The following is a 26,761-nucleotide window of genomic DNA, read 5'->3' on the forward strand; positions in this document are numbered from 1 at the left end:
CGACCACCTCCTACTTTGCCAGGAAGGAAGACTGCCAAAAGGACATTAGATCACGAAGACAGGGCTTTAAATAACATGATCAGCCATTTTAGGTTCTGTAGTAACCAACAAGCTAGAAAAAAACAGTTTCCGCAACCAGCTACCCTACCTCCAACCACGCAAGGTAGTCAGTGACTCAGAACCCAAAGGGCACACACTGGCTGTCAACACTTGTATATACAGCCATACACCAGGTACAATTAGAAAAACATAGTTTAATTAATATACACTTTCAAATCAATAAAAAACAATCCAAACAATTATTCATTTGTGAGCCAGAACTATGTGTACAAGGGTTAATCATCACAATGTTTTCAGAACATACTGCACTATCACAGATTGACGTATGGCTTATTGTGGTTTTAATTTAAATTGTAAGAACAAAACCTAAGTATCATAGAATACCTGCAGTGTGGTTGTGCGTGTGGAAAAACACAAAAGTGTTGGTTAGATGCAAATATGTCTAATTCATTACTGCAGACTCGTGAGCTGCCGTACGGTATATTCTTTAATGTAACAAGGAGTGAGAAAAGAACTTACTGTCTGCATAGATGTACAGATCCCATCACAGTTGTGTGGATGGTACAGCGTGGGATGGTTACTTTTATTTCTTTTCTGTTAGGATCTTGTGACCGGGCGCTAGCAAAACTGCTGAAGCTGACAACCAAAGGAAATTAAGGTTGCCTTCTTGGAGGGTCATAACATTTGTCCGATGTGTGTCTAATGTCATGTATTATTTCTACAGATAATATAAACAATGGTCGAAACTGGCTTAATAACAATGTGTTGTACTTACCCTCGATTTAAGGGATACTTCTAAGTATGAGATTCTTGACCAGTATAAATTAGGGAACGCTAATCTAAATAACACCAACCATTGTCATGTAAATGAAGAGACATATTGGGCAATGGCCACAGATGTAACACAGGGAAAGATGGAAAGGAGGGAGGGATTTAGTCGCATCAACCATTAATTGCGCTCTATATTTCAGTGGGTTTATATGTCTCTCCTGTGATGTCCAATGTTTTCTACAACCTGTGTCCAATGTGAGACATCATAGACTTCTTTGCTGGCTAATGAATGAATGGATTCCACTTGATTGAAATATTTAGACCAGATCTAACCGTGTGTCCAGATCAAAGATCCATTTCTGTTCAAGTTTTTTGAGAGCCAGATTTCTATCTCCACCGCATGGGTGGGTTCTGATGGTTTGAAGAACAAACCAGTAGATATCATCATGTGTGTGCTTGGCCTCTTTGAAGTGTGCCACAAGGGGCTTGTCAGCTACTTTACTTTTTAACACATGAGCGATGCTCGCATAATCGCCTTTTTAATTTGTCTTTTGGTTTTTACCAATGTACAATAAACCACAAGGACACCTGATTCCATAGATCACCCATTTGGTCATACAATTGGTAAAGGTCCTTAGATGCCATATACGGCCATTCAGGTCGACTTGTTTGATGTTACTGGTTAAATTACAAACTGAACAGTGACCACATTTAAAGTGGCCATATACCGGTGGTAAATGCCATAGTGTGTTTTGTGTGGGTTGCCGAACTTGTTTGGCTGCATAGGTATGAACTAGTTTGTCTTTCAGGTTCAGCATTCTTTTAAAAGTGAACCTGGGGGTGTTCAATTTAAAGTATTCCATCTGGGTCATCTTCCAATGTTTAAGAATGACTCTTCTGGGGTATTTACTAATTGACGAAAATGATGCAAGACAAGTTATTTTATCATTTTGCGTCTTGTTCGGTTTGGTTAAGCACATCTCGCGGTTAATATTACAGGCCCGTTTCATGGACCTTTTAATGATGGGAGGTGGATATCCGCTGTTTTTCAATTTTAGACTTAGTTCTTTGCTCTTTTGTTTGTAGTCATCCACATTACTACAATTACATCTGATACCTAAGAACTGCCCAAAGGGTAAGTTTTCACGTAGAGACTGTGGGTGAAAACTACTGTAAAGTAGGAGAGTGTTTTTGTCAGTGGGTTTTTTATACAGGGTGGTCCCAAGTTTGTTGTTGGATGACCTGAATATTTCGAGATCTAGAAATGCGATTTTGTTTTTGTCGGATGATATCGTGAATTTCATCAAGGGTTCTTGTGAATTAAGCCATGTCAAGAAAGTAGTCAATAATTCTAGATTCCCATCCCACAGCATAAACACATTGTCTATGTAACGATGTCAAGATTTTATTTGGTTCATAAAAGGATTGGTATCTGCATATATCGAATGATGTTCGAAATTATCCATAGACCGATTACCAGATTGGGGGCAAATATTGCCCCCATACTTGTCCCGTGCAGTTGTTGATAATAAGTATCATCACAAAGAAAAACGTTTTTTGTGAGAGCCATACTAATGCACTCGGCAATGAAGTCGGAAAGGACAGATCGATTATCTCTCTTTTCCAGGTATTGATGCATTATTTCAATGCATGTGGTTTGGGGTATGCTATTGTACAGGGATTCGATCTCTAATGTCACAAGGATGTCGCCTGGCATAATGTGTAAATGGTCTACGATGTTGATCATTGAGTTTGTATCTTGTATGTGAGACTGCATTTTGAGCACAAAGGGTCTTAGAAAGATATCTGCATAAATCGATAGTGGCACAAGTAGTGATCCAATAGCCAATACTATTGGCATCCCCGGCGGTGTCTGAGGGTGTTTGTGTACTTTTGGTAGAACATAAAATGCTGGGGTAATCGGATTTTGTTTGGTCAAAAATGCTTTTTCCTCCTGGTCAATGGCATGTCTCATAAGGCTGGATATTTCCTCTGACACTTCAGTGGTCGGGTTGCCCACAAGTTTTTTTAATAGAATTTGCTGTCTCCAAGTTGTATGTTAACCTCTTTGTGGTACGCTACAGTGTCCCAGAGGACAATCCCACCACCTTTATCAGTCGGTTTTATTATAAAGTCTGGGTTGGCTTCTAGCTGTTTTAAACCAGTTTGTTCAGCCTTTGTTAGGTTGTCTTTTTGATGGTTTCTGGTTTTAAACAAACGTTTCACCTCTCGTAATTTATTTTCAAAGGCCAGTATCTCTAGTGATACCATATTTGAGGTAGGGGTAAAGTTGGACAGGGTTTTAGGTCCAATGTACTTGTGGGAGTCGAGTCACTGGAGTTACGGAAGAGATATTTCAGCCTTAATATTCGAAAAAGGTTTTTCATCTCTATTTCCGTTTTGAATTTGTCGGCCTTATTGGTCGGAACAAATGATAGACCTTTGCTTAATAAGCCAGATTCAATCAGTGTTAGAGTGTGTGAACTTAGGTTGAAGATTGGAACTACCAGGTCGATGGCGGGGCTTGCCACTGGCAGGTGCACATTGGATGGTTGCCCATTGTCTGGTCTTTCCCAGTTTCCCTCGTCCTTGAAAAAATTGGCCTCTCTGTTGTTGTCCACTTCTGCTTGTGGAGGGTTGGCCAGTGGTAGAGTCCGAATCGCTACTGGGCTCCACAAACTGAACAAAATTTGATAAGGTTAGTGTTTGAGTATAACTCACCCATGTACACACTATAGAGATAGTTCTAATACGTGAACTTGACCCACCAGGTTTTATACTAAAACGATGTAACTTTTTTATGTCTTAGTGTTTGGTGCACAAGGCTTTGTGCACAAAGCCAAGGGTGAATTTGTCCCGATTCCCACTATGCTAAGCGTTCTGAAGACAGGTTTGAAGAAACACTTATAAAAGATCAAGTCAATACTGATGTTTTTTATTTATAATGTGATGTAATGTTACTTGTCCTATATAATTGTTTGGTTTTTTTTTTAATTGATTTTAAAATGTATGTGAAAGTGTATATTGATTAAAATATGTTTTTCTTATTGTTCCTGGTGTATGGCTGTATAATTGTACATGGTGTATGGCTGTATATACAAGTGTTGACATCCAGTGTGTGCCCTTTGGGTTCTGAGTCACTGACTACCTTGTGTGGTTGGAAGTAGGGTAGTTGGTTGCGGAAACTGTTGTTTTTCTACATTGTTTACCTCATCCGCAACAGCCCCTGTCAAAAAAAGAGATACCCTCCCTTGCTCGACTCTTTTCATCCCGTAACCAACAAGCTGGCATGAGGTAAAAAGAAAGAAAAGACACAGGAGTGCACCTCAAAAAAAGGGACCATTACCACCAGCCTGCCTGGGCTCCATTTGGCATGTAAAATGTCCAAAAGGTCAAAAGACTGGAGAAAAGGTTTCTATGAACTACTGTCATTATAAGATATAGTCTTGCTTTACTCCAGATATAAATGAGGGAATTGGTTCTTCTACACTGGTAGCCATAAGGATTGACCAGTGCCAACGAAACAAAATGAGTTAAGCCAGGGAGTGAGGTTGAAAAAGACCTCACTCCCAAACATCAGCCCAGGATCACACTAAAAGTTTGCAGATATGCCCGGTGACCCATTGAAAGAGATGAGAATGCTTAACAAATAAAAGATTTTCCTAACAAATATAAACTAACAGCGTAATGAAGATGTAATTATAATAGCTTGCTTTGATGCTGCTTGATACAACAATTCTGTACCTTTTTATAGTGCTGTAACAGCTACTAATATGAGCCAACCTGATGGTTCTGAATTGACCTTAAAGGAATGGAAATGCCTGTAGGAATGTATATCTGTGACATGCACGGAGGACGAACACAGACCTTCTTAGCAAACAATTACCTCACCAAGTTGTGACCTGCTTGTAAATATAAGCTGAAGTAAAAGCATGTCAAATCTGATTATTTCAGCAATTGTCGAAGGGCAGAAAAACAAACACAATCCATCATTAATTAAAAATAATCAAGAAAGAAGTTTACTTTAAAATACACAAAACATTTTAAAATTAGATTAAAAACTCAGGAATTGTATGGTTGAGAATATAAATGACGTCTTCCTTACAGCACGTGATCACATATATCCTTTTGATCATAGCAGTGATACACTAAGTACATATTCATAAAACATTTTTAAGAGCTTTGCTCTTCTTGACCAGGCTAATATAAGGTAATTAGAGACTGCAAAAATGCAGTCCGAAGTTGATAATAACGTGCAGTGATATAAAACAGCAAAGTGTGCGTTTATGCCCTTGTTCCGCAGCCAGGAATATTCAAATGTCTGAATATGCCGGGCATAGGAAAAGACATTCCCGAGTGCTTTCAATGCCTTGATTGCATATTTGGCAGAGATTTGAACACCCAACGTCCCATTTATTTATGTACCTCTGGTGCTGGTAAAACACCTGGTCTCCATTTTATTAAAAGGCTTCTTGTAAAGTGGCTATATGCATAATTAAGACGATGTTCATAGCAGGCAGAGTTTTTTTTTTTATAGATAAATGGCTAAAAAACTGGTTGCTATTGTTGTAGCTAATAACCTCTCATGATGCCAATCAAGGAGTTTGTTTTACCATAAGTATACAGCTTTTTGTATGCTCTGAGGGGGTTGTTGCACATCTCTGTTTCACCAATTTCATAGAGACTGGTCTTCACATGTTTAAACCAGGGGATATTTATTATTCCACTTTGGTTGAGGAGTTCCAAGTGAGAATACAACAAAAAGACAATTAGTGCTTCGATTGGCAACTAACCTAATTCATAGAACACAGCCATATTGGGCGAGGACATGGGTAGTACTAGTAGTTGTTTTAAAAACTATTTTCATTCACTGTCAGTGACTTGAACAGCCCCATATTTCAGCTCCATAGATGCAGGCCTATCTAGCTTTTGCTTTGTATACAGTTAAGGCTGATTGTATCGGCCTTCCACCTTTTTCACTGTGAACTTCAGCACTGCTCTGCATTTTTGGCCAAAATTAGGCTCAATTTCATACACAGATTTTGCCATGTTCCCTTCCTGTTAACTCTCAAGCCCAGATAATCGAAGGAAGTGACTTCATCATTTATGTGTACATTAAAAAAGGCTTAACTTTTCGCCTGGCCCCACAACTGACCATAGTCTTATTATAGTTTATGACCAAACCGTTAGAGTTGCATAGATCAGAATAAGCAGTATTTGCTCATTCAAACCCATTTAAGTTTTTGAAATTAAGATCACATCAGTGAAATGCAAGATGCACAGTGATTGCTGTGAAAATATCAAAATTGTTGGCTGATGTCCCTTCCTTAAATGGCCAATGTCATCAATGAACAGGTTAAATAAGTTAGGGTTTAAAAACACACCCCTGCCGTACCCCCATTTTCAACTAGGAATTATTTTGTTTTTCCCCTACTAATCCATAGCAAATTGTGGCTTTACTTTCTGGGTAGAGTAGCATCACAGCTCTTAAAATATCTGGTGGATTATTGAGTTTTATTAAAGGTATACCACAATGTGTTTCTTGAGGCAGTCTTGAAAGCAGTTTTGAAATCTGTGAAGCAAAAAAAGAGGTTTTTTGTTTTAGCACAACAAATTTGGCAATAAGCAAGAAAAATCTAAATGTATTGTCTAGTGTGACTACTGCCTTTTGGAAGCCAGCCTGTAGGGGGGAGATTACGTTGTTCACCTCAATCCATTCCTCCCGCCGATTGGAAACAACTTTTCGAAATATCTTTTCTGTCATGACCAAAAGGGAGATTGGGCGATAGTTTCTGGGATCTTCCCCGTCACCCTTTTTATACAGGGGGATCATTTCAGCATCTTTTCAAAATACTGGACCTTTATTGGTGGCGAGTATTTCAGTGAAGAGTTTCATAAGGTATGGGGCCCATATCACACATTCATTCTTAAAGCCAATAGGTATTCTGCCTGTTCCGGGTCCTTGCCCGGATTTTTGGCTCATTATAGCCCTATTAATCTCAGGCAATGAAAATATTATAGATGGTCTCCCATTTGGATTCTCACCGAATAGTAACCTTTTCTAAAAGGATTCTCCATCTTCTTGATAAACGTTAGAGAAATAGTTGTATCAAGCTGATTCATGCATACAGTTGTGCACAGGTTTATTTCCAAAAACCTTTTGCATCATTATTTGATAATGTTATCTTCAATTTTTCCCTGTTTGCTTTGTGATGCATAACTCTTTCCTCTCTACATTATAAACCCTTTCTATTCGGACCGTGCATGTATGACCATATTTTTATTGTGTATTTCAGTGTTCTTGACCAACGCTAATAATTTCAGTTTGCATGATCTACATTCCTCGTCATACCCTTGGACCAGCTAAAAATTATAAGTTACTCACCGTAGTGACTAACATACTCTTAGTCCTTAGTCCCCTTTCCTTCATACCGCATAGGCGTCCCTTTCAAGGGACGGGAGACGGACCTTTTTCACCAGAAAAAACCTTCTTCTTCTTTACATTTAGAGGCGCGCGGGGTGCGGCCCAGAGAGCATGCACTGCCCTGACTCAGCCCTCCGGCGCCACACCTCAGTCCCCATTGACGCGTCAACAATAGATTTAACATTGCCTAATGACACCAGTATTATTAGGGGGGAGGTTGGTGGGACGTATGGAAGAAAGGGGACTATGTTAGTCACTACGGTGAGTAACTTATTACTCTTACTTCCCCTACCCTTTCCTCCATACTGCATGGGCGATTAGAACTCAATGTAGCCCCATGGTCGAGAGGAGACCCTTCTTAAGCAAATAGGTTCCTGAGAACCGCCTGTCCGAAAGCCGCATCAGATCTAGAGCTGGTATCCAAACAGTAATGCTTGCAGAAAGCAGAGGGAGTGGCCCAAGTGTCCGCCCTGCTTATGACTTGTCAAGGCACATGGCGTTGCAATGCAATGGCCGTTGCCTTGGCCCTGACTGCGTGCGTGTTGGCCGGAAGTGGCTTGTGCTGGCCCTCGTACGCTTCCTTGATGGCCAAGACCATCCAGTGGGATATGGCGGCCTTGGAGGCCCTATAGCCTGGTCTTGAGGCTCTGAAAGTGACCAACAGGGCGTCTGATTTGCGGAAGCCCTTGGTCCTGTCCAAGTAAAATTTCAGGGCGCGCCAGACATCTAGGCAGGGCAGTACACTTTGTGCTTCGTCCTAGGGATCGGGAAAGAATGTAGGAGGGACTATTTTCTCGTTCAAGTGGAAAGCAGACAGCACCTTGGCCAGAAATGCCGGGTGTGTCCACAGGACTTTGTCCCTGTGAAAGGTAGTATATGGTTCAGAGGCGACAATCGCATATTTCACTAACTCTACGAGCCAAGGTGAGGCCGACTAGCAAGGCCGTCTTGATGGTGACCAGCCTGATGTCCGCGGACGCCATTGGCTCAAACGGTTTGTGCGCCATGGCGCCAAAGACTATGTTGAGGTCCCACACTGGGTGCAGCCTCTTGACACTCGGGAAGAGCCTTGCGAGCCCAGTCAAATGCTTCTTGACGCTAGGATTGGAGGAGGATGAGATCCCCTCCTCAGAGTTTTTGTAAGCCCCTATGGCTGCAAGGTATGTACAGCAGGTGTCCACCTGCACACCAGAGTGGGCGAAGTGCGACGAGAACGAGAGCACATCGTCCAAAGAACATGCCTGCTCAGTGGCAGAATCTGGTCCATTTACTTTTATACTGGGCCCTGGTAGCCTTACTCCTTGCGCCCTGTATGATTTCCAGCCTTAAGAGGCTGAGGTGCCGCAGCGTTACCTGCTCAGGTACCACACTGAGGGCTAGTTTCTGTGGCGCAGGGAGGATTACCCTGCCCCCCTTGTTGCGACAGAAGATGTGCTCGGCCCGCGGGAGGTGAATCGGAGGTACCTCCGAGAGGCTGAGCAACTCCGAAAACCATGGCCTGGCCAGCCACCATGGAATTATTAGAATGATGTTGAGTTGGCGAGACTCCTTGATCTTGCAAATCACTCTGTGAATCAGCGTAGTGGGCGGGAAGGCGTAAGCCTTCATGCCGTTCCACTGAAGCCGAAATGCGTCGCCCAGGGAGCTGGGGCCTTGTCCCTGCCAGGAGGCGAACTGAGGGCACTTCTTGTTGTGCCAGGTGGCAAAGAGATCCACCTGGGGATGAGCCCACCTGTTGAACATCTCCTGAATGACGAGGTCGTTTAGCTACCATTCGTAATTGTCCACTCCCAACCTGCTGAGCCTGTCCGCTTCCAGGTTGGCTTCTCCCAGGAGGTGGACTGCCGTGAGGTAGATGTCGTTTTCCAGGGCCCACTCCCACATGCTGATTGCCAGTCTGCACAGAGGAGGGGATCTGGTGCCTCCCTGCTTCTTGACGTAGTACATGCTGGTCGAGTTGTCTGTCTGGATGAGGACAACCTTGCCCCAGAGAAGTGGTAGGAATGCTCCGAGCGCTAGCCAGATGGCAGTCAGCTCCAACCAACTGATATGGTATTCATGCTCCTGTCGAGTGTGGACCGAGAGATCCTCCAGGGTGGCTCCCCAGCCCTTGAGCGCAGAGTCTGTGGTGATGGTGGCCTGCGGGGTGGGTAGCCGAAAGGGCTTGCCCGTCCGTAGGTTGCAGTCCCTGGACCACCATGTTAGGTCCGGGTGGAGAGATGGAGGAACGTTGATCCTCTTGGATTGAGAGACCCGCTCCTGGTTCCATGAGGCCGTTAAGTGCAGCTGAATCCTCCTCAGTCTTGTGTGTGGGACAGCTAATAGGACCACCGCCAAGAGACCCAGGAGATGCTGGTACCACCAAGCCGAGGTCACCTCTCTGCTGAGGAAGTGGGCGGTGGCCCTCTTGATGGCCAAGATCTTGTCCTCCGACGGACATAGCTTCTCGGGGCACGTGTTCCAGATGAGGCCCAAGAATGTCAGAGTCTGCATGGGCTGCAGCTGTGACTTTTTGAGATTAAGCGAGAAGCCCAGATAGTGCAGCGTGTTCATAAGGGCATGGGAAGAGTGGTGAACTGCTTCTGGAGATGTAGCCCTGACGAGCCAGTTGTCGAGGTATCGGTAGATGTGAAGGCCCTGCGCTCTGAGGAGGGCAGCCACTGTATTCATGAGCCTGGTAAAGACTCTGGGGGCCGAGTTGAGGCCAAAAGGAAGGACCTTATATTGAAAATGGTAGCCCATGATCCCGAACCGAAGGAAAGAACGATGGGGCTGCCAAATCGGGATGTGTAGGCATGCGTCCTTCAGATCCAGGGAGCACATCCAGTCTCCCTTGCACAATGTCTCAGCTATAAAAGCTGGCGCAACCATCTTGAATTTCTGCAGTGGTAAGGAGTGGTTGGAGGTGGAAAGGTCCAGCACAACTCTCAGGCCCCCCTGGTTCTTCTTCTGAATGGTGAAAATCCTTTAGTAAAAACTCAAACCTCGCTGGGGATCTGGGACTTCCTTCACTGCCTGGCTCTGTACGAGCGACCGGATCTCTGCCAGAATATTGATGTCCCAACTTGAGGGAGGGGAGGAGGGAGGAGAGGCTGGGATGGGTAGGCGGTACCCTGTGGATTCTACGGAGAGGATCCAGGGGTCCTCGAAATGTTGGTGCCAGAAATGTGTATGGAGAGCAAACCTGCCCACCACTGGAGACCGTGGACCTGGAGAGAAGTGTCATGCCTTCTTTCGCTCTGAGGCTGTCGCGTAGGAGGGGGACTGGAAAAAGCCCTTAGCCCCCCCCCTTTTTTGTTGCTTGCGCCGGTCCGAGACAGCGAGCGGTCAGGCTGCCTGGATCTCTGTTCCTGGAAACCGTGAAACCCTCCGTATGTATGCCCCCTGTCGGAGCACTGCTGTGACTGGGTGTACGACTTGGGCGTGGTCTTTGTCAAGATGGAAAAAGACTTGGCCGTTTGTGAGATGTTTTTCTTCTTGTCCAGCTCTGTGTCCGTGGAGGAGTGGAAGAGCCCCCCCCCCCTCAAACGGCAGATCTAATATGCGTTCCTGGACGTCCGGGTTGAATTTTGTTGCCCGTAGCTAGGCTGTCCTTCTCATGTCCGTGGCGATACAGTGGCATGGCCAGAGGTATCAATATGGGACATGGTGGATTCCATGAGGTCCTGCACCACCAGCTTGGCCTCAGCCAGTCCTGCCTTAAAACGTGATTGGCTCTGCGTAGGGAGTTCCGGGAGGAAGTCTGCAATTTCCCGGCATAACCTTTGGTTAGCGGCAGCCAGCATGGCATCCGCGTTGGCCTGAAGAAGATGCAAGAACGCGGGGGCGTGGCTACGAGGGCCATGTAGGAGGACGTGATCTGGAGGAGCTCCCGAGATCCTGAAATGATCCGGGCGTAAAAGTGCGCAACGATGGGCCGATGACTACTGAAAATATACATGTCGGTGTGTGAATGAGTGGACCATGCTTGGTGAACTTTTGGAAGGTGTAGGAGGAACGGCGGCAGAGTTCTGTGCAGAAAAGACAAGGAGCGCCGGAGACAAAAGACGACACAAAATGGCCAACCAATGTCCGGAACAAAGGAAGGAGCAGGCCGCACGGTGATAGAGCGAAAGAGGCGTACTGGGTGCTCATTTGTCACTTGTGCAGAATACAGGTCCTCTGGGTCATGTCTAATAGAACGATGAGGCCGAAGGCGAAGCAGCCCACCCTGGACGACTTCGCTAAGTCGTCCCCTGGTCAAGAAAATACCAAGAGCAAGGATAAGTCGCCTGCAGGCAGCATGACTGCAACGGGCACCAACCAAGAAGTCCTAGCTGCGATTTCAGACTTAAAGGCGGCCTGGGAAGCCAAACTCGAACTAGCCGTCACTGAGCTGAAAACGGCACTGGACCTTAAGGTCGGAGAGGTGCAGGAGGAAGTTAATCTACTCCGGCAGGACATCAGGGCCTTGGCGGAGCGTACGGAGACCCTTGAGAAGGAAGTGAGCCCTAATACCGCGGATTGTGCCTCCCATAAGGCCGAATTGCATGCCCTGATACAGAGAGTGGGCAACTTGGAGAGCAGAGCGGAGGAGGCGGAAGGATGCGCCCGACGAAAAAACATCCGCATCGTGGGCCTGCCAGAGGGATTGGAGGGCCACAATCCCACGGAGTTCATTGAGTCCATGCTACTGCAAGAGATACCTGGAGGTGCCCTATCTCAAGGATTTGCGGTAGAGCGGGCACATAGGGCTCTAACAAGGAGGCTGCCGCCAGGAAACCCGCCTAGGCCGGTAATAGCCAAAATTCTTAATTACCGGGACCGTGAGAGGATATTGGAACACTTCCGCAAGGGAGGAACGATTATACGAGGAGCGGCAAACATCACGGCTTACCCGGACTATACCCTGTCGGTGCAGCGTAGCCGCATGAACTTTGGGACGGTAAAGCGGAGACTGAGAGAGGCGGGCCACAAATACATGTTGCTGTATCCGGCAAAACTGAAAGTTGTACATAAACACAAAACTTTGTTTTTTGAGGCCCCGGAGGATGCTATGGGATGGCTCGATGCGCAGGAATGTCCCCAGGAGTCTGGAGTTCGGACGGAGAAAGAGCATAGAAGAGATAAGTAATGCACGAGGAGGATGCCACAAAATGGCGCGGCACGGACCCATGGGACTTGAATATAGTCATTTCTGCAACCTTCAGCAGAGGAGGTCAGACTGTTACACTAAATGTTATGAGCACTGTAATTATTATTGAATTAATGGGAGCCTTGCAGAGCGGATCTCTCTACCCCACAGTATTTTTAGTTAAGTGGCCATTAGGGCGACTTCACTCTACTGGGCTCTGGGCATTGTTTGGTGCTTTCAGGACTAGATGTGGGGGTGCCTGAGTTCCGTGAACGGAGCTGGGCAACAGTTGGGGTGTGTGGAGTGGGGGAAGGGAGGGGAGGAGGGTGGGGAGGAAAGTTGGGAATTTGTTGTGTACATAGTTAAGGGTAGTTTGAGCTTGTACAAGAGGCTACAAATAAAGGTGGAGAGCTGTATCTGTATCACGTGGGCGAAGGGGATTCGCTACACGGAAGGGAAGAGGACACTCATGAGCTATGGGGGACCTTAAGATTGTAACATGGAATGTCAGGGGACTCAACAGTTACTTAAAGAGAAACAAAGTCATGATGTACTTGAAAAGACAGAAGATTGATATTGCGTTGTTGCAGGAAACACATCTGACCCGGCAAAAACTGGAACTGGTGGGGAAGACGTGGAGAGGTACTGTAGTAGGCTCTCCGTATTCTGCCTACGCTAGGGGAGTGCTGGTCTGGGTAGCACCGCACGTTCCGCTCCAATTTACACAAGAGGTGGTGGACACGGAGGGGAGGTTGGTCATATTAAAGGCTTTGGTGGAGAATAGAGAGGTGTGCATTATAAATACGTATGCCCCCAACCAAAATACTGCGGCATATTTTAGAACCCTGTGTACTCATCTGGGCGCGTATATGGGAGGAGCGGTTATTTGGGGAGGGGATTTCAACTGCGTGCTCAACCCCAAGGCAGATAGATTCGATAAGATTAATAGGCCCACCCCAGCAGCCAGGGTATTGCAGACATTACTGGACGACTTCGGGCTGGCAGATGTTTGGAGGCTGAAACACCCTAATGAAACACAGTACTCGCATTACTCAGCCCCGCAACAACTGCATACGAGACTTGATTATTTTTTTGCCACGCCGGAGGTGGTGATAGAGACCAGCCAAATAGACTACAGAGCGAGGGTCCTGTCGGACCACTCGCCTCTGGTTCTGAGCTGGCAGCACTGCCGCCCCAGGGCGCGGATACCGACGTGGTGCCTCGGGGCAGAGGCGCTCCGGGACCCGGTCTTCAGGGAAGATATCAGGGATGCGATCACACAGTACTTTGAGGAAAACAAACACAGTAGGACTCAGCATGCACGCTCTGGGAAGCCTTTTAGGTGGTGTTGCGGGGTGCTGTATTGCTAAATGAAATGGCCTACAGGGTGGGGTCCTAACGGAATTAGAGAAAGCGGAAGTGAAATTGGAACAGGAAAGCAACAGGGCAGGAGGGGATGCGGAACTTGTACTCGAACTACAGCAGCGGTGTGCAGAGCTTTGGGAAAGGCTCTGCAACCTTAATTATAAGAAGTATGTTGAGAGGCAACATGCAGGTGGGGATAAAACTGGCCGCTTGCTGGCGTGGTTATATAAGAGCGAAACCCCCATGCCCCCGATTAGGACGATAACTAGAGAAGACGGGGACGTAGTTGACACCCAAGAGGGAGTCAACGAGGCATTCTTAGACTATTATAGGACATTGTATGAGGACAGAAAAGGGGACAACCGAGAGGAGATAAGAGAAACTCTAAAAGACATGGAATTACCTAAGATTAGTGCTGAAGAAAGGGAGGAGCTGGACGCACCGATTACCTTAGAGGAATTGGATGAGGTGGTGAAGCAGCTGCCCACCTGTAAGACCCCGGGCGCGGACGGATTCCCTAGCGAGTTTTATAAAACATATAGAGAGGAAGTACTCCCCCCTATGCTAGAGATGCTCAATGAGTCTTTTGAGATGGGCCGGCTGCCGGAATCGCTTAGAGAAGCGTTAATTGTGCCGCTTCCTAAACCCAACAAGCCAGGGCATAGCTGCAGCTCCTATAGGCCTTTGTCAATGTTGAACCAGGATAGCAAGATATTGACGGCGGTCCTAGCCAATAGGCTGCGTAGAGTTATTAGCAAACTGATACACCCGGACCAGACAGGTTATGCCCCCAGCAGAAATATAACCCACAACCATAGGCGACTCCACCGGGTGATTGAAGAGGGGAACAGGAGTGAGGGGGAAATGGTGGTTGTGTCCCTAGACGCAGTCAAAGCTTTTGACTCAGTGAGGTGGTCATGGTTGTTGGAGGTCCTGAGGGAATACGGGATGGGGCCGGGCTATGCTAGGTGGGCAAAATTGCTATATAGTGAACCACTGGCCAGGGTGCGCACAGGATCGGTGATATCTGAGAGATGGCAACTTAGCAGGGCCACCAGACAAGGGTGCCCCTGGTCCCCGATGTTATACATTCTAGCCCTGGAGCCCCTGGCAGTGTACCTCAGACAACAATATGGCATGATAGGTATTGAGGTAGGGGGAGAGAAACATCTAATATCCTTGTATGCTGATGATTTGCTACTATATCTGAAATATCCAGAAGAAAATCTTCAATATATTCTAGAGGTTATGGAAAGGTATGCAGAACTGTCCGGCATAGCTGTGAACCCCCAAAAATCGAGCATGTTCCCATTGGGAAGCTACAGAGGAACCCCTCTGGAGCGGTTGCCAATGTTGTCTGTACCATGGGCGGTTGATTCCTTCCGCTACCTCGGAATAGAGGTGTATCACACGGTAGAGAAGGAACACTTGCATAATACCGAGGTGGCTGCGGGAAATGTCCGAACAAGTATGCCGCTGGCGATGATGGGACGGGGGGCGATGCTCAAAATGGTGGTCCTGCCCAGGCTGTTACATTTCTTCAGTAATATACCGTACTTGATACCCAAAAGGTTTTTTGTCAAACTGAATAGCATGTGCAGAGACTTCCTATGGCATGGCACTCGAAATAGAGTGGTGCTATGGAAGCTGCAGAACTTCTATGATAGAGGGGGCATTAAGCTGCCAAATTTTGAGGCCTATTATGTGGCTGGTCAGTTGCAATATGTAACTAAATGGCTTTCTGATGAGGTAACTCCTGAACTTAGGCTGTTTGGACAGGACTGCACTCCGTTTTACTTAAAGGAGATTATTTGGTTGCCTAGACCTGAAATGAAAGAACGCCTGGGTATGATGTTGCTTGGGTGGAAGATGTGGCGTAGAGTATGCCGACTGATGGAGAACTCGTACCCGTGTTCCCCACAAGTGCCGCTAGTGGCCTTAGCAGGGGAAGACAACCAACTAAGAATGATTATCAGGACCTATTGGGAATCGGTCGGGCTGGTTACATTGGGAGATGTATGGCAAGAGGGGACCATTAAGGATTTCGAAGAACTGGGGGAAGAGGCAGGCTTGCACAGAGGCCAATATGTCACGTATCTTAGGCTAGTCCAGATTATTCGTAAAACCTGGCCAGAGACTGTACTGGCGGAGGAGCCAGACGCCATTATGGGGACAATATATGACACATCAGAAGGAGGTCACGAGATCTCTAGATTATATGAGATGGTGATGACCCGGATGGGGAAGGATTTGACGCATTTGAGGCTGGACTGGCAAGCGGAGGTGGGAGCACAGATGACCGATGGGATGTGGGAGCGTGCTATGGGATACCACAAGAAAGTGTCCGGAAACGCCAGATTGCAACACATACAGTTATACATAACGCATAGAGCCTATATGACCCCGAAGAGAATATCCAAGTTTGTAAATGCAGGAAGACAAGCATGCCCACAATGCGATAAAGAAGACGCTGATATGACACATATGTTCTGGTCCTGCCCAGTGATTGAAGGTTTTTGGGGGGAAGTGGCACAAAAATTAGCGGATAAAGGGGTCACGCTCAACATAGATATGGCCTGGGCCTGCCTGTTGGGAGGGTTTCCCAGACCACGGAATACTAAACATGTTGGGAAACTGAGGGGCCTGGCATATGTGCTTGCAAAAAGAAGGATTGCCATGGGCTGGAAGCAGTGCCACAAGCCACGAGTTGAGGTATGGTGGCGGGATTTGCAAAAATGGGCGGAGGCTGAAACGGTAGTATGGCAGGAGGCATGTAGCAAGAGCGGGGAGGAAGAAGTGGGTAACCTGATGGCATGGAGAGTGTTAGTAACAGGACTGTTTGGCACAGTAATGGATTCCGCAGCTTCGGAAGAAAGTGATACCCGGCCGCATGCAGCAGATACAGAATGAGAAACGCAAAGAAGCTCTTGAGGGGGGAGGGATTGGGGGAGCAGTAGTGCGCATTAATTGATGTTCATGTGTCTGTCGCAAATTATGCTGCTAGTTTAGTTTGTATTGTTTGTTTCTAAAATAATAAAAACTTTAAAAAAAAAAAAGAAGATGCAAGAACGCGTTGCAATACAGCTTCTTCCCGTAAACCCCCAAGACCTTCTCCTCCTTACCTAGCAGCGTCGCAGAGGAGAAGCCTGAGGACGACTGCGGCTTGGAGTATAGTGATGCTGCAGCGGTCACCGAGGAGTGTGGCTGAGGGTAGGCCGATAGCAAGAGTGTATCCCCCCTCCATCTGCCTGTACTTGGCATCCAAGCGTCGATTGACCGGCTGGACCGAGTGGGGCTTGAGCCAACCCTTCTTGGCCAGGGAGACTACATCAGTTTGCAGTGGAATCCCCATTTTGGCAGAGGGGCGTCGCGTGAGGACTTCAGCCAGAACCGCCTCTGCCTGCTGTTCAACCTCGCGTTGGGGTAGGCCCAGGTACTCCGCCAGCCCTGCAAGACTTTTCGTGGAAGGCCCTGGCTGAGGATGGCATGTCCGGATCCTCCTCCTCATCCGTATCTTGTGTATGAGGAGGATCCTGTGGAGGTGGAGGAGTAGGTGGAGCCGCAGGCTGGGGTACAGTGACTGCGGCCGAAGGCTGAGGAGGAGGCGGAGGCTGGTACGGAGCCGCCAGAGGAATCAGCTGGGGTAGGCAGCGGCTGCGCCGGCGGAGGAGCTTGTGGTACAGCTAACATCGTAGGGAGGACCTCCCTGATGGCGTCCTTGAGGATAACCCCCATCCGAAGTGACTTCATGAGCCCGAGGAACCTCTCGAAGAACCCCTCTTCACTGGCCGGAGAGGTGGCAGGGAGTACTGAGGGGTTAGCCGGGAGCTTCTGGAGCCGCTGCATACCCTGCCCGTATGGATGCAGTGGAAAGCTGCCCTGCGCATAAGAAGGATAGGCTGTATGCCACGTACCTGTTTGAGGCCAGTCCCACCTTGACACTCCTTTGCCGAACTCCTGGAATGGCGGACGGGTTCCTCTGTCTGGCGCAGCGGCCATCTTGTCAAGCTACCTGCCACGTGCCTGCGACGTGTTGCTCGGCTCGCTGGGCCCAGCCTCCTCCCAGACTCTTGCGTGTGGATCACAAGGCCCACACTGCTCCGCGGGCCTAGACCCAGTCGGTGTGACACCATCGACAAGGGGGTCGGTAGAGCTGCGTTTATGCGCCCCTTCTGACGTATTGCCGGTGCTAGGGCGTAGCCCCTCGGCCATATTGCTGGTACAAGGGGGAGCCACTCGGATGACAATCCGGTACAAGAATTTTCCGGTCCCTCATCACTGCCACCCGGAGGATCCAAGGATCCCTCTGCCCGAAGGCCGGTAGCTGAAGCAGCATCGGTGCACGTGCTGGTACAAGGACCTGAACGGTCCCTCCCACGCGGGAGAGTCCTTGGGAAGGAGCCTCCTTTGCAGGGTGCGATGGAAAATAGCGGCCCTACATTGAGCCTGGCTCTGTGTTTCACAAAGTTCTTGAGTTCCTCTGGAGGCGACTTCTGGAAGAGTTCCCTTACCCTGGCTCGTCTGTTCTTCAGCAATTTCGATGACAGTGAGCCACACGCTGTACAAGCTTGCCAACCGTGGTCTGGGCCAAGGCAACGCAGGCAGAGGGCGTGGGGGTCTGAAGTTGGGAAGAGCCCGTCGCAGGATGGACACCTGCTGAACCCTGTGGAAGTCGACATGCGCCGGGGAGGAGCATGACGCCTGAGGACTGAGTACCTAAATAATAAGAAAGACAAAAAAAGACTAAGAGAAGAAGTAGCCGTGTGTGGCATTACATGGCCGAAGCCAAACCCAGGAGCACTGGTGAATTTGGCCCGTTCCCGTCGACGCGGAAAAGGAGACTGAGGTGTGGCGCTGTAGGGCGGAGTCAGGGCAGCGCATGCTCCCTGGGCCGCACCCCTGCAAGCCTCTAAATTTAAAGCAGAAGACATTATTTTCTGGTGCAAAAGGTTCCGTCTCCCGTCCCTTGGAAGGGACGCTCATGCAGTATGGAGTAAAGGGGATGGGACGTAAGAGTTTTAAGGTCCGCTGGTGCTTGTTTTCTTTCATGTCCAAGAATAAGATGGATCAATGGCAGATCCTTTTGAACTCTGGCTCCTATGGCTTGGAACTCCTGGCCTTTGAATTTATGTCAGGAAAGTAATCTACTTCGATTTCGGAAGCATTTGAAAACCTACTTGAGTAGGTTCTTGCCTACTAGCTAGTTCTATCCTGTCTTTTTATGTGCGGTCTTGAGTCTCCTTTGGGTGACCGCATGACTGTGGTTATTTGGCGCGTATAAAACAAATACATAAATAAATATCATGTTTCCCAGCAATGTGTCTGTTGCCTTTACTCTTGACATGGATTATAAAATAAATGTTGGTCATCATTAGCTATAATAGTTAGAGAATCAACTATTGACTCTATGCCTTCCCTCTTTCAGGACAATGTCAATTCAATTATTGGTGGTATTTTCTCAGAGTCTTGGTAAGAGGGATTCTAGATTTGAATTACCCATCTGATCATTTTGTGGTTTTTGGATAAACAATGATATACTATTTATTGCGTACTGTGATTTTGGTATGTTCAAAGATGTACATATTAGATGGTGATCACAATCTGGGCAATTAAACATTCTAAATATGTTTACATAATGTTGGGATGAAATGTAAACTAAGACAATCAATATAGCTATAGTGTCCCTGGCCTTTATACGTAGGTCTGGCTGAATGGTCATCGTTATACCTGCCACTTGAGGGCTCTTAGACTAGTTTCCAACCAAATGGGTATTATCTCAAGGGCTAAAACAATTCTCCGTTCTTGGTTTAGGTATCTTTGCATCTGAAATATCCATGGCTAGCTCCTCCTATTCTAGGATTTCACCAATTCCATCTAGGGGCGTGAACTGGACATTCAGATCTCCCATAACAAGGCATGTTACTTCCTCCTTGCTCTTATAGAAAGGGGTCCACTTTCTAATGTAATTTTCTACTCCTAAGAAAGTATTCATACCCAGTGCTTTCTACCATCTATTATAGATGTTAATAATTTGAAAATATATTCTAAATGTAACCTCCAAAACTATAGTTAAGGTATCTTGTGTCTCACTTTCCAGTTTTTGACTTTCACAAGTAAATTCACTTTAACCCACATTACAAGTCTCCCACTGGGACTCCCAACTCCCTTTATTGCAAGAGAATGAAAATTGACATAGCCCTCAATAGAAATTGCCTCCTGAGCCCAGGTGTCCTGGAGGCAAATGATATCATAACATTTAATAAAATCAAGCCAAACTTCATCTTCCATTTTGTTTGTCAAAGCCTGTTATATTCCATGAAATAATGTCTATACATCTAATACCATTGATCACCTCATGTCAATTGGGAACAAAGAGGGAATTGGTCTCTCTGTTGAGAGACCTACGATATCAATCCATAGCACTAAGATTATGACCGTCTAGTTCAAACAATACAGTCGCCTTTGGTCCCTGATTGAAAGTCTTGTTTATGGTCAGCTGGTAGGAAGAGGCCGACGGGTTAGGTTTGTGGGTGCTCATCCCTGTCCTGAGTGTTATTCATATTATAGTGGGTTGGATTATGAGTCATGTAGCGCCAGGGGGAAAGCTCTCCATTGAATAACCAAGCCTTTAGGTAGATAAGATTTCATGCCAATTGACAGTAATTCCCTGCTAAATGGCTATTTGTAAATTCAAGGCATATATAATCCTTTGATTTATCGTGGGGGTCGCAACGCATATATATGGTCTCCCCTTATGATCGAACAACAGCCTTTTACATGGCGTATCCAGTGAATGCTCTTATTGATATGTGCTTCTCTACACTCAAACGCCTACTGGCAACTTTGTCATGTGGTCTGACTGAGTGCACGATGGAGGGTAATTATCAATGCTCCTCCTACATACCCTTAATTGGTTTAGAAAGGATCTGCATTCTTCCTCATTTGATAGCGGGGATAGAATATTATTTGAAGGGGAGATATTAGGTTCATTTTATCCCTTCTTTTTTAGAGTGGCTATTCCATTTATTACACCAGTTTTAAGTTTATCATGTTTTGGCTTATCTTGTCGGTGATATTATGTACAGGCTAGTGAGCTCAATTTTAGGGTTCTTATCTGGTGGTTTAGAGTTTATCATATTTCCTGCCACCGGTACTTTTAAGTTCGATACAGAGGCCAATGATCTCATTGTACTTTTCAAAGTGGTGATTTCCTGAGTTAGAACAAGTATTTGGTTGGATACTGTTTGGAGATTTGTTAGTGTGTGTTCATTCTCCGTTTGTGTCCCTTTATCACATAAGCCAGGTGTTACCATTTCTACTGGGTTACTCATATGTACACTTCTATAGTGAACGGCCCATTTGTCATTGTCTTCTACACATACATGATAATGGAGCCAATGTGGAGAACCTATTTGTTATTATTATAGAACTATGGTATACGATCAGGTTTGGTATTTCTATCACTGGGTCCTCATTCAGAGCAAGGGAGGTAGATTTGCATCGTTGGATGGCAGGATAAACCTCTGCGCAGATCTTGTAATCTCGCCCCGCTCAATAAGTGTTGTAATATCCTATGTCCTCTTCTGTCAACAAAGATCAAAATTAAAAACACAATGTTTCTGATGAGTATGAGAGTTGGACAGCTACAACATGGTTTGACTGGCACCTATTGAGAACCGTTCAATTTTGGGCACCCATAGTATATACAAAGCTGATAAACTTACAGACTAAGACAATTCCTGCTAGCCAATTTTTCTTTTTATTTAGAAAGCTATAAACCACTCCGATGGATCTTCTGATCAGATCCAAACTGACCCAATCCGTCCTCTCAGCAACTTTGACCCTGGCAATACTCACTTTGAGATACCCAGTGCTGTGATCTCTGCAGGATGGGCATTGTCCTTGCGATCAAATGATGTGTGCATAGTTAGCTTGCTTCTAAACACCAACTGTCTTTCCCATCTGTAGCCTTAAAAAAAGAAGCAATCAAAATAGTTACACTGTGCCCACACAGAGAAATGCATTTTCAGTCCTTCATAAAGAAATATGCCCAAACTGGATTATCAAGAACATAGTCTATGGTCAGATATTTTCAATCTATCTAGAATTGGGTGTATCATTGCTTGAATAAACCAATAATTTAATGCATTTTGTGTTACATTGCGGAGCTCCATAGATTGCAGACTGTCCCCAACTTGCGGAAGCTGGAAATAAACAGATCTAAAATTGACACTGCCATCATGAGCATCTCCCCTTAGGACATTGAAAAACCGTAGCACCAATCATCATTAAGGCACGTTATGCTCCAACAAGCTATGTATAGAGCCACATATGCATCTGATAACCAGAGTTCCTCAATGGTAAAAGGGGGAGAATCTGTGAATTGGGGAGGTCACGAAGGAACCATAAGGGATAAGGATGTTAGGGTAGTGCAATATCTACTCCCCACACTGTCATAGCTCTGCATGCTTCCACCATCACGAGAGAAAGCAGCAGCAGGACACAATGTAGGAGACCGAGGCAATAGGCAAAACAGGCCCAAGGGATCACTATCTCAATGCTGGTCTCATCTGGTGCATATGAACACTGAGTAACAGTAATTAAAATGGTAACGTTGCAGATTTCTACTCCCCTCAATTACTAACGCTTCTTCCAATTTGTAAGTCCATTCATAATTCACTTCCTCCTTTCCTTTTTCTCACCTATGTTTTTCTGTTTCGTCCATAGACTATGGTCTGCGTTTCACAGAACCCTTACCACCATAAGACGACTACAGTGGTGAAGGGAATCTTAACCACTTCATAACAGGTATAAGAGAAACGTGCATGAGGAAGGTGATGATAGCTAACTTTTTTCTTTTAAAATGGGCCATCTGTTCAGAAAATGAAACTTAAGCAGTTTAATGACAAAAAGCAATGCATTTATTCAGTAGATGAAGAGCTTTTAACAAGTGATCCTTGTGCGTTTTTGCCATAGGTGCATCAAATCTTATTCATGTTGTGACAAAGTTCCCTACCGGATTCTGGAAATACTAAGGACAGTGACTCAGGGGGTCAGTGCTACCCGAGCCAGGGGATGTTTCGCCCCGTTGGTATGGCAAGAATGACTTTGCCCTGGGTTCTGACACATGGCTTGGCAAAGCGACATTACATCACCATGGGCACACCCTGGGGGCCTTGACACTTCTGAATATAGCAGTCTCCAAAGGTTACAAGATAGAGAAAACAAGCCCCCGGCCCAGGAGAAGGAAATAAAGCCTGAAGCCCATCCCAGCCAGACTGAAAACATCAACATCAAAGAAAATGACTTTCCGTTTAAGGTGAACAGTTTTCACGGGGTTAAGGAAGGTAGCAGTATATGCTGCCAACTCAAGCAGACAATACTTCTACTCGTAGGAACCGCAAAGAACCTTGCAGTAACGTGGAAAAGGTAATTTAAGTTTGCGACATGCCAAAACGCTTGAGCAAGGAAGTTCATTCCGACTGCTGCATTTCTCGGCAATACACATCGACACTAACTGAAGTGCCGCACTGGCGCAAACAAATCTCACAGAATAAAAAAATATACAGAGGATTTGGTCACAACTCACAGAGAGCAAGTACTAACATCCCATCCAAGAGGGCGGGCTTCATCTGAAGCAGTTTTGGTCCCAGATAGGGTACAATTTCATTTTAGGAGTTTCTGCTGTTCCTTTTTAGGGGCCCACAACATTTTTGCTTTTCCCCATGGGTTTTTCTACGATCTGACCTTTTTTATGTTCAGAAGGACTCCTACAAAATCCTCCTGCCACTGCAACCCTGTTTAGTTTTAGCTATTGGGAGGCCCTTAAATGCCACATATAGGCTGAAATGACTGCATTGGTGCACCGCTAAGAGGAAGATGACGAGAGGAAGGACACAGCTTGTGGGTGTCGTTTGGTTTCTTATCTACCCATTGCCAGCCTATGCCCATGCCAATCCATATGGCCATCCCCTGCCTCCTCCTTCCCAAAATACATCCTCCTGGGATCTTTTTGAGCTAGGTCCATCAAGCAGTAGCATCAAATCTTGGCCTGTCAGTGTTATTTCTAAGCAGTCATCTGGGAATTAATGGCTTGATTGCAGTTGTGAATGTTTTGCTGGTGAAATAAAAATGTCTTAATCGATGGTGCCTTTAGCCACTTGATTTATATCTGTTCCTTACACTGAAGTCCTGTTAAAATAAACACTGACAAAGTCAACAGCTTTGGCTTGCGTATTGGCAGATAGGCATTTGCCAGGCACTGCTATTATATGCCCAGAATATCACACCATTTTCCAGCTGTTACCGAGTAGGACCATTATGACAGTGGCCGGCAATGCAGATTTAAACCCTAAACAAAAGTCAAAACTGTTGCCTTTGCCAATACTAATTTCGTAAATGGTCCTGTGTAGGGCCCATATGACTTCTCAGACAGGGCTGCTTTTTAAGCTCTCGATTTTGGTCATAGGGTGATATTATCGTGCTACAAGGGTTTTTGGGAGAAGGATGGTGGCAGCTATTGTTTAGTCTTGGCTTCACCAAAGGTGCAGTAGCCCAATGAATCTGTTTGGTTGTCATTGGGCTAACAGTGAGTTTAATTCCTGCTCTCTGCAATCTTGTTTTAGGGGCCTTTCTTTGTTTAGAAAACCAACAAGGCAGGCCTAAAACGTTCACTGTGCATAACTGGGCTCATTCTGAGACCAACCAAGCTCCCGCTGTAGTGGTTTGGATTGGTTTGAACCCAGTCCTTTGCCCTAGACATGACATGCCAGTCAACATAATGTGTGGCTGTCCTATTTGTTCGGTGCTATATGTGGCCAACCTGGTTGGCTGGCCACCAAACCGCTGGGGTTAGTGCACCTTGGTGTGATTGGAGGGCTGCATTTTCAGCCCATGACCATATCTAGGGAAGACTCTGACCCTGCCCCTCAGTTCTGCTGGATTTTATGAGAGTCCAAATATACACAGGAGGGTTCTTTATATGCTGGAGGAATTTGCCACTGCAAAAGATGCTGCTGATTTTTAGCTATGCTGGCTGGGCTTGTTCTAAGCTACGGTTTTGAATTTTGGTTGCAGGAGTTCCATCCCATGCTTTTTTCCTTCACCTAGTCCCCTCAATGGCTGGACTGGGACTTCCATGATGGTAATGTTTCAGGGCCCTTTTTCTGTCATCTACCCTGTCATCTCTTCATGGTCTTCTGACGGTGGGCTGCTCTCTTTGCCCTTCAAGCCATGGGAATCTGCATTGCTAAGAAACTGTCCTCCTGGAGCTATATACATTGATTCTTGAACTTTTGGCTGGCGAGTCCCATTCTAAGGAAGGGTGTCACCAGGTCAACTTATTTAGTTTTTGGTGCACTAGCAAGCCTAGCTATCAAGGCTACCTGTGTCCCTTGCAGGTCCTAGGGCTACTAACTCCCTTAAGAATAGTAGTTCAGGAGAACCTTGTTCTTCCTTTCTTTTTTCTCTTTAAGGGTATTTATTTCTTCAATCAGTGTAGACCAAACAAGCAGTGATACTTGAGGATTAAAAACACAGACCTAGTAAAATGTGTGTTTAAGGTGCAAATACATAAATGGCAAGAAAGCTTTCACAGTTTTCTTTGGTTGCATCATTTTACAGTTTTAAAAAAAACGTATTGATTTTCAACACAAACATCAACCACAACAAATGTTACACTACAACTGGCACTTTGTGTTGGAAACCACACTCTATCATCTGTCTACTTGGCGCAGCGGCTCGGCCCTCTCCTTGTTCGTGCATAATTTTAAGCATTTTTTTGTCATCGGCTCCCGCATCAGACTCCTTACAGCACGGCCACAGCCCCCATAGAGTTCCCTCGTTCTCATAGTCACCGGAAGTTCCATCTTCTTCCGGCCCACTAGGGCCTGTCGTGTTTTGCCCTTCTGTGCTGTCAAACAGATCCTGTATGAGGGAGTTCTATGCAAGTAGCTTGTCCCCACTCTTCCCCTCTCCCCTCTGCATCGCTCTAGGCCACACTGATGTTTCTGCTATTTCTTCATGACTGCCCACCACATTTCTACGGATGGCTCTATGCTCCAGTTCCATGCCATCGCTATGCAACGCTTTGCCAGAATTCACATTAGGTCTTTCATTTTCGCTATATCCGTCCTTTGTTTGCCGCCCCTCGGGAACAGTCCCAGGAAATAAGCTTCCGGCTACCACGCTTGCATTTGGATCCCTCCTGTCGCTGCCCTTGTTTTCACTGTGTCCCAAAAGTTAAGTATCCCCGGGCAGGACCAGAACATGTGTATCATGTCTGCCTTTTCTGTCGGACAGCGTGGGCAGCTTTGGGTCTGTTTGTGACCCATGTGTGACATTCTCTTGGGCGTGAGGTATGCCCTGTGTATGAGATACAGCTGCAGTTGCTTGAATCTTGCATTTCTGGAGACTTTTTTGGCATACTGCTCCACTCCTCATCAGTGAAGGTCCTGTGGAGTTCCTCTTCCCATCTAGCGCTTGCTTGCAGCGCCCTCTCATTATTGCTACTCAGGAGGGTTCAAATAGTCTGGATATCGTGTGTCCTCCATCCGACACATCCTACCACACCTCTGGTGCCCCCTCGCTGTCTCCTTCTCCTGGCAATGTCCTCCAGCTCTTCTTGATCCGTTGTACCATACTGTTGTACAATAGGAATAGTCCACTATGTACACCTTATTCATCCATTAATGTTCGAAAATCCACCCATTGTCCATCTTTCCATAGGTCTCTGGTCTGTGCCACACCCTTGTCTTCCCACTGCGTGCGGTAGGTGGTCAGGGACACCGTGTGTATGTCGACAAGTACCACAAGCGGGATTTGTCTAGAGTAGGGGTTCCCTGTCCCTTGTATTTTCCACGCTCTCCTCCACAGAGTGAGGCCCAGCTGAACTATAGTAAGGAGTGGTTTGGCTAGGGCTTTGTCTATCAATGGAAGTTCCCTCAGGTAGAAGTGTCGTATTGCTGGCTGAAAGAGCAGTGGGTCTACTGATGTTGGAGTTGTCCCGTCAGGTAATAGCGTTCAAAGTC

The 26,761-nt window shown here is 46.3% G+C and overlaps 1 protein-coding gene across 5 annotated transcripts in view; it reads right to left on the reverse strand.

Moving 5' to 3' along the window:
- The window catches only part of WDFY3 (WD repeat and FYVE domain containing 3), a 2,538,776-nt gene that overhangs the window by 98,622 nt on the left and 2,413,393 nt on the right, over positions 1-26,761 (reverse strand). For all 5 annotated transcript variants that reach the window (XM_069630405.1, XM_069630406.1, XM_069630403.1 and 2 more), the window contains one exon: positions 21,591-21,702. In XM_069630405.1, coding sequence (XP_069486506.1) covers positions 21,591-21,702 — 112 coding nt within the window. The remainder of the gene's footprint in view (positions 1-21,590; positions 21,703-26,761) is intronic.

This window comes from Ambystoma mexicanum, chromosome 6q, assembly GCF_040938575.1.
Source record: "Ambystoma mexicanum isolate Mex_15411 chromosome 6q, UKY_AmexF1_1, whole genome shotgun sequence".
Classification (NCBI taxonomy): domain Eukaryota; kingdom Metazoa; phylum Chordata; class Amphibia; order Caudata; family Ambystomatidae; genus Ambystoma; species Ambystoma mexicanum.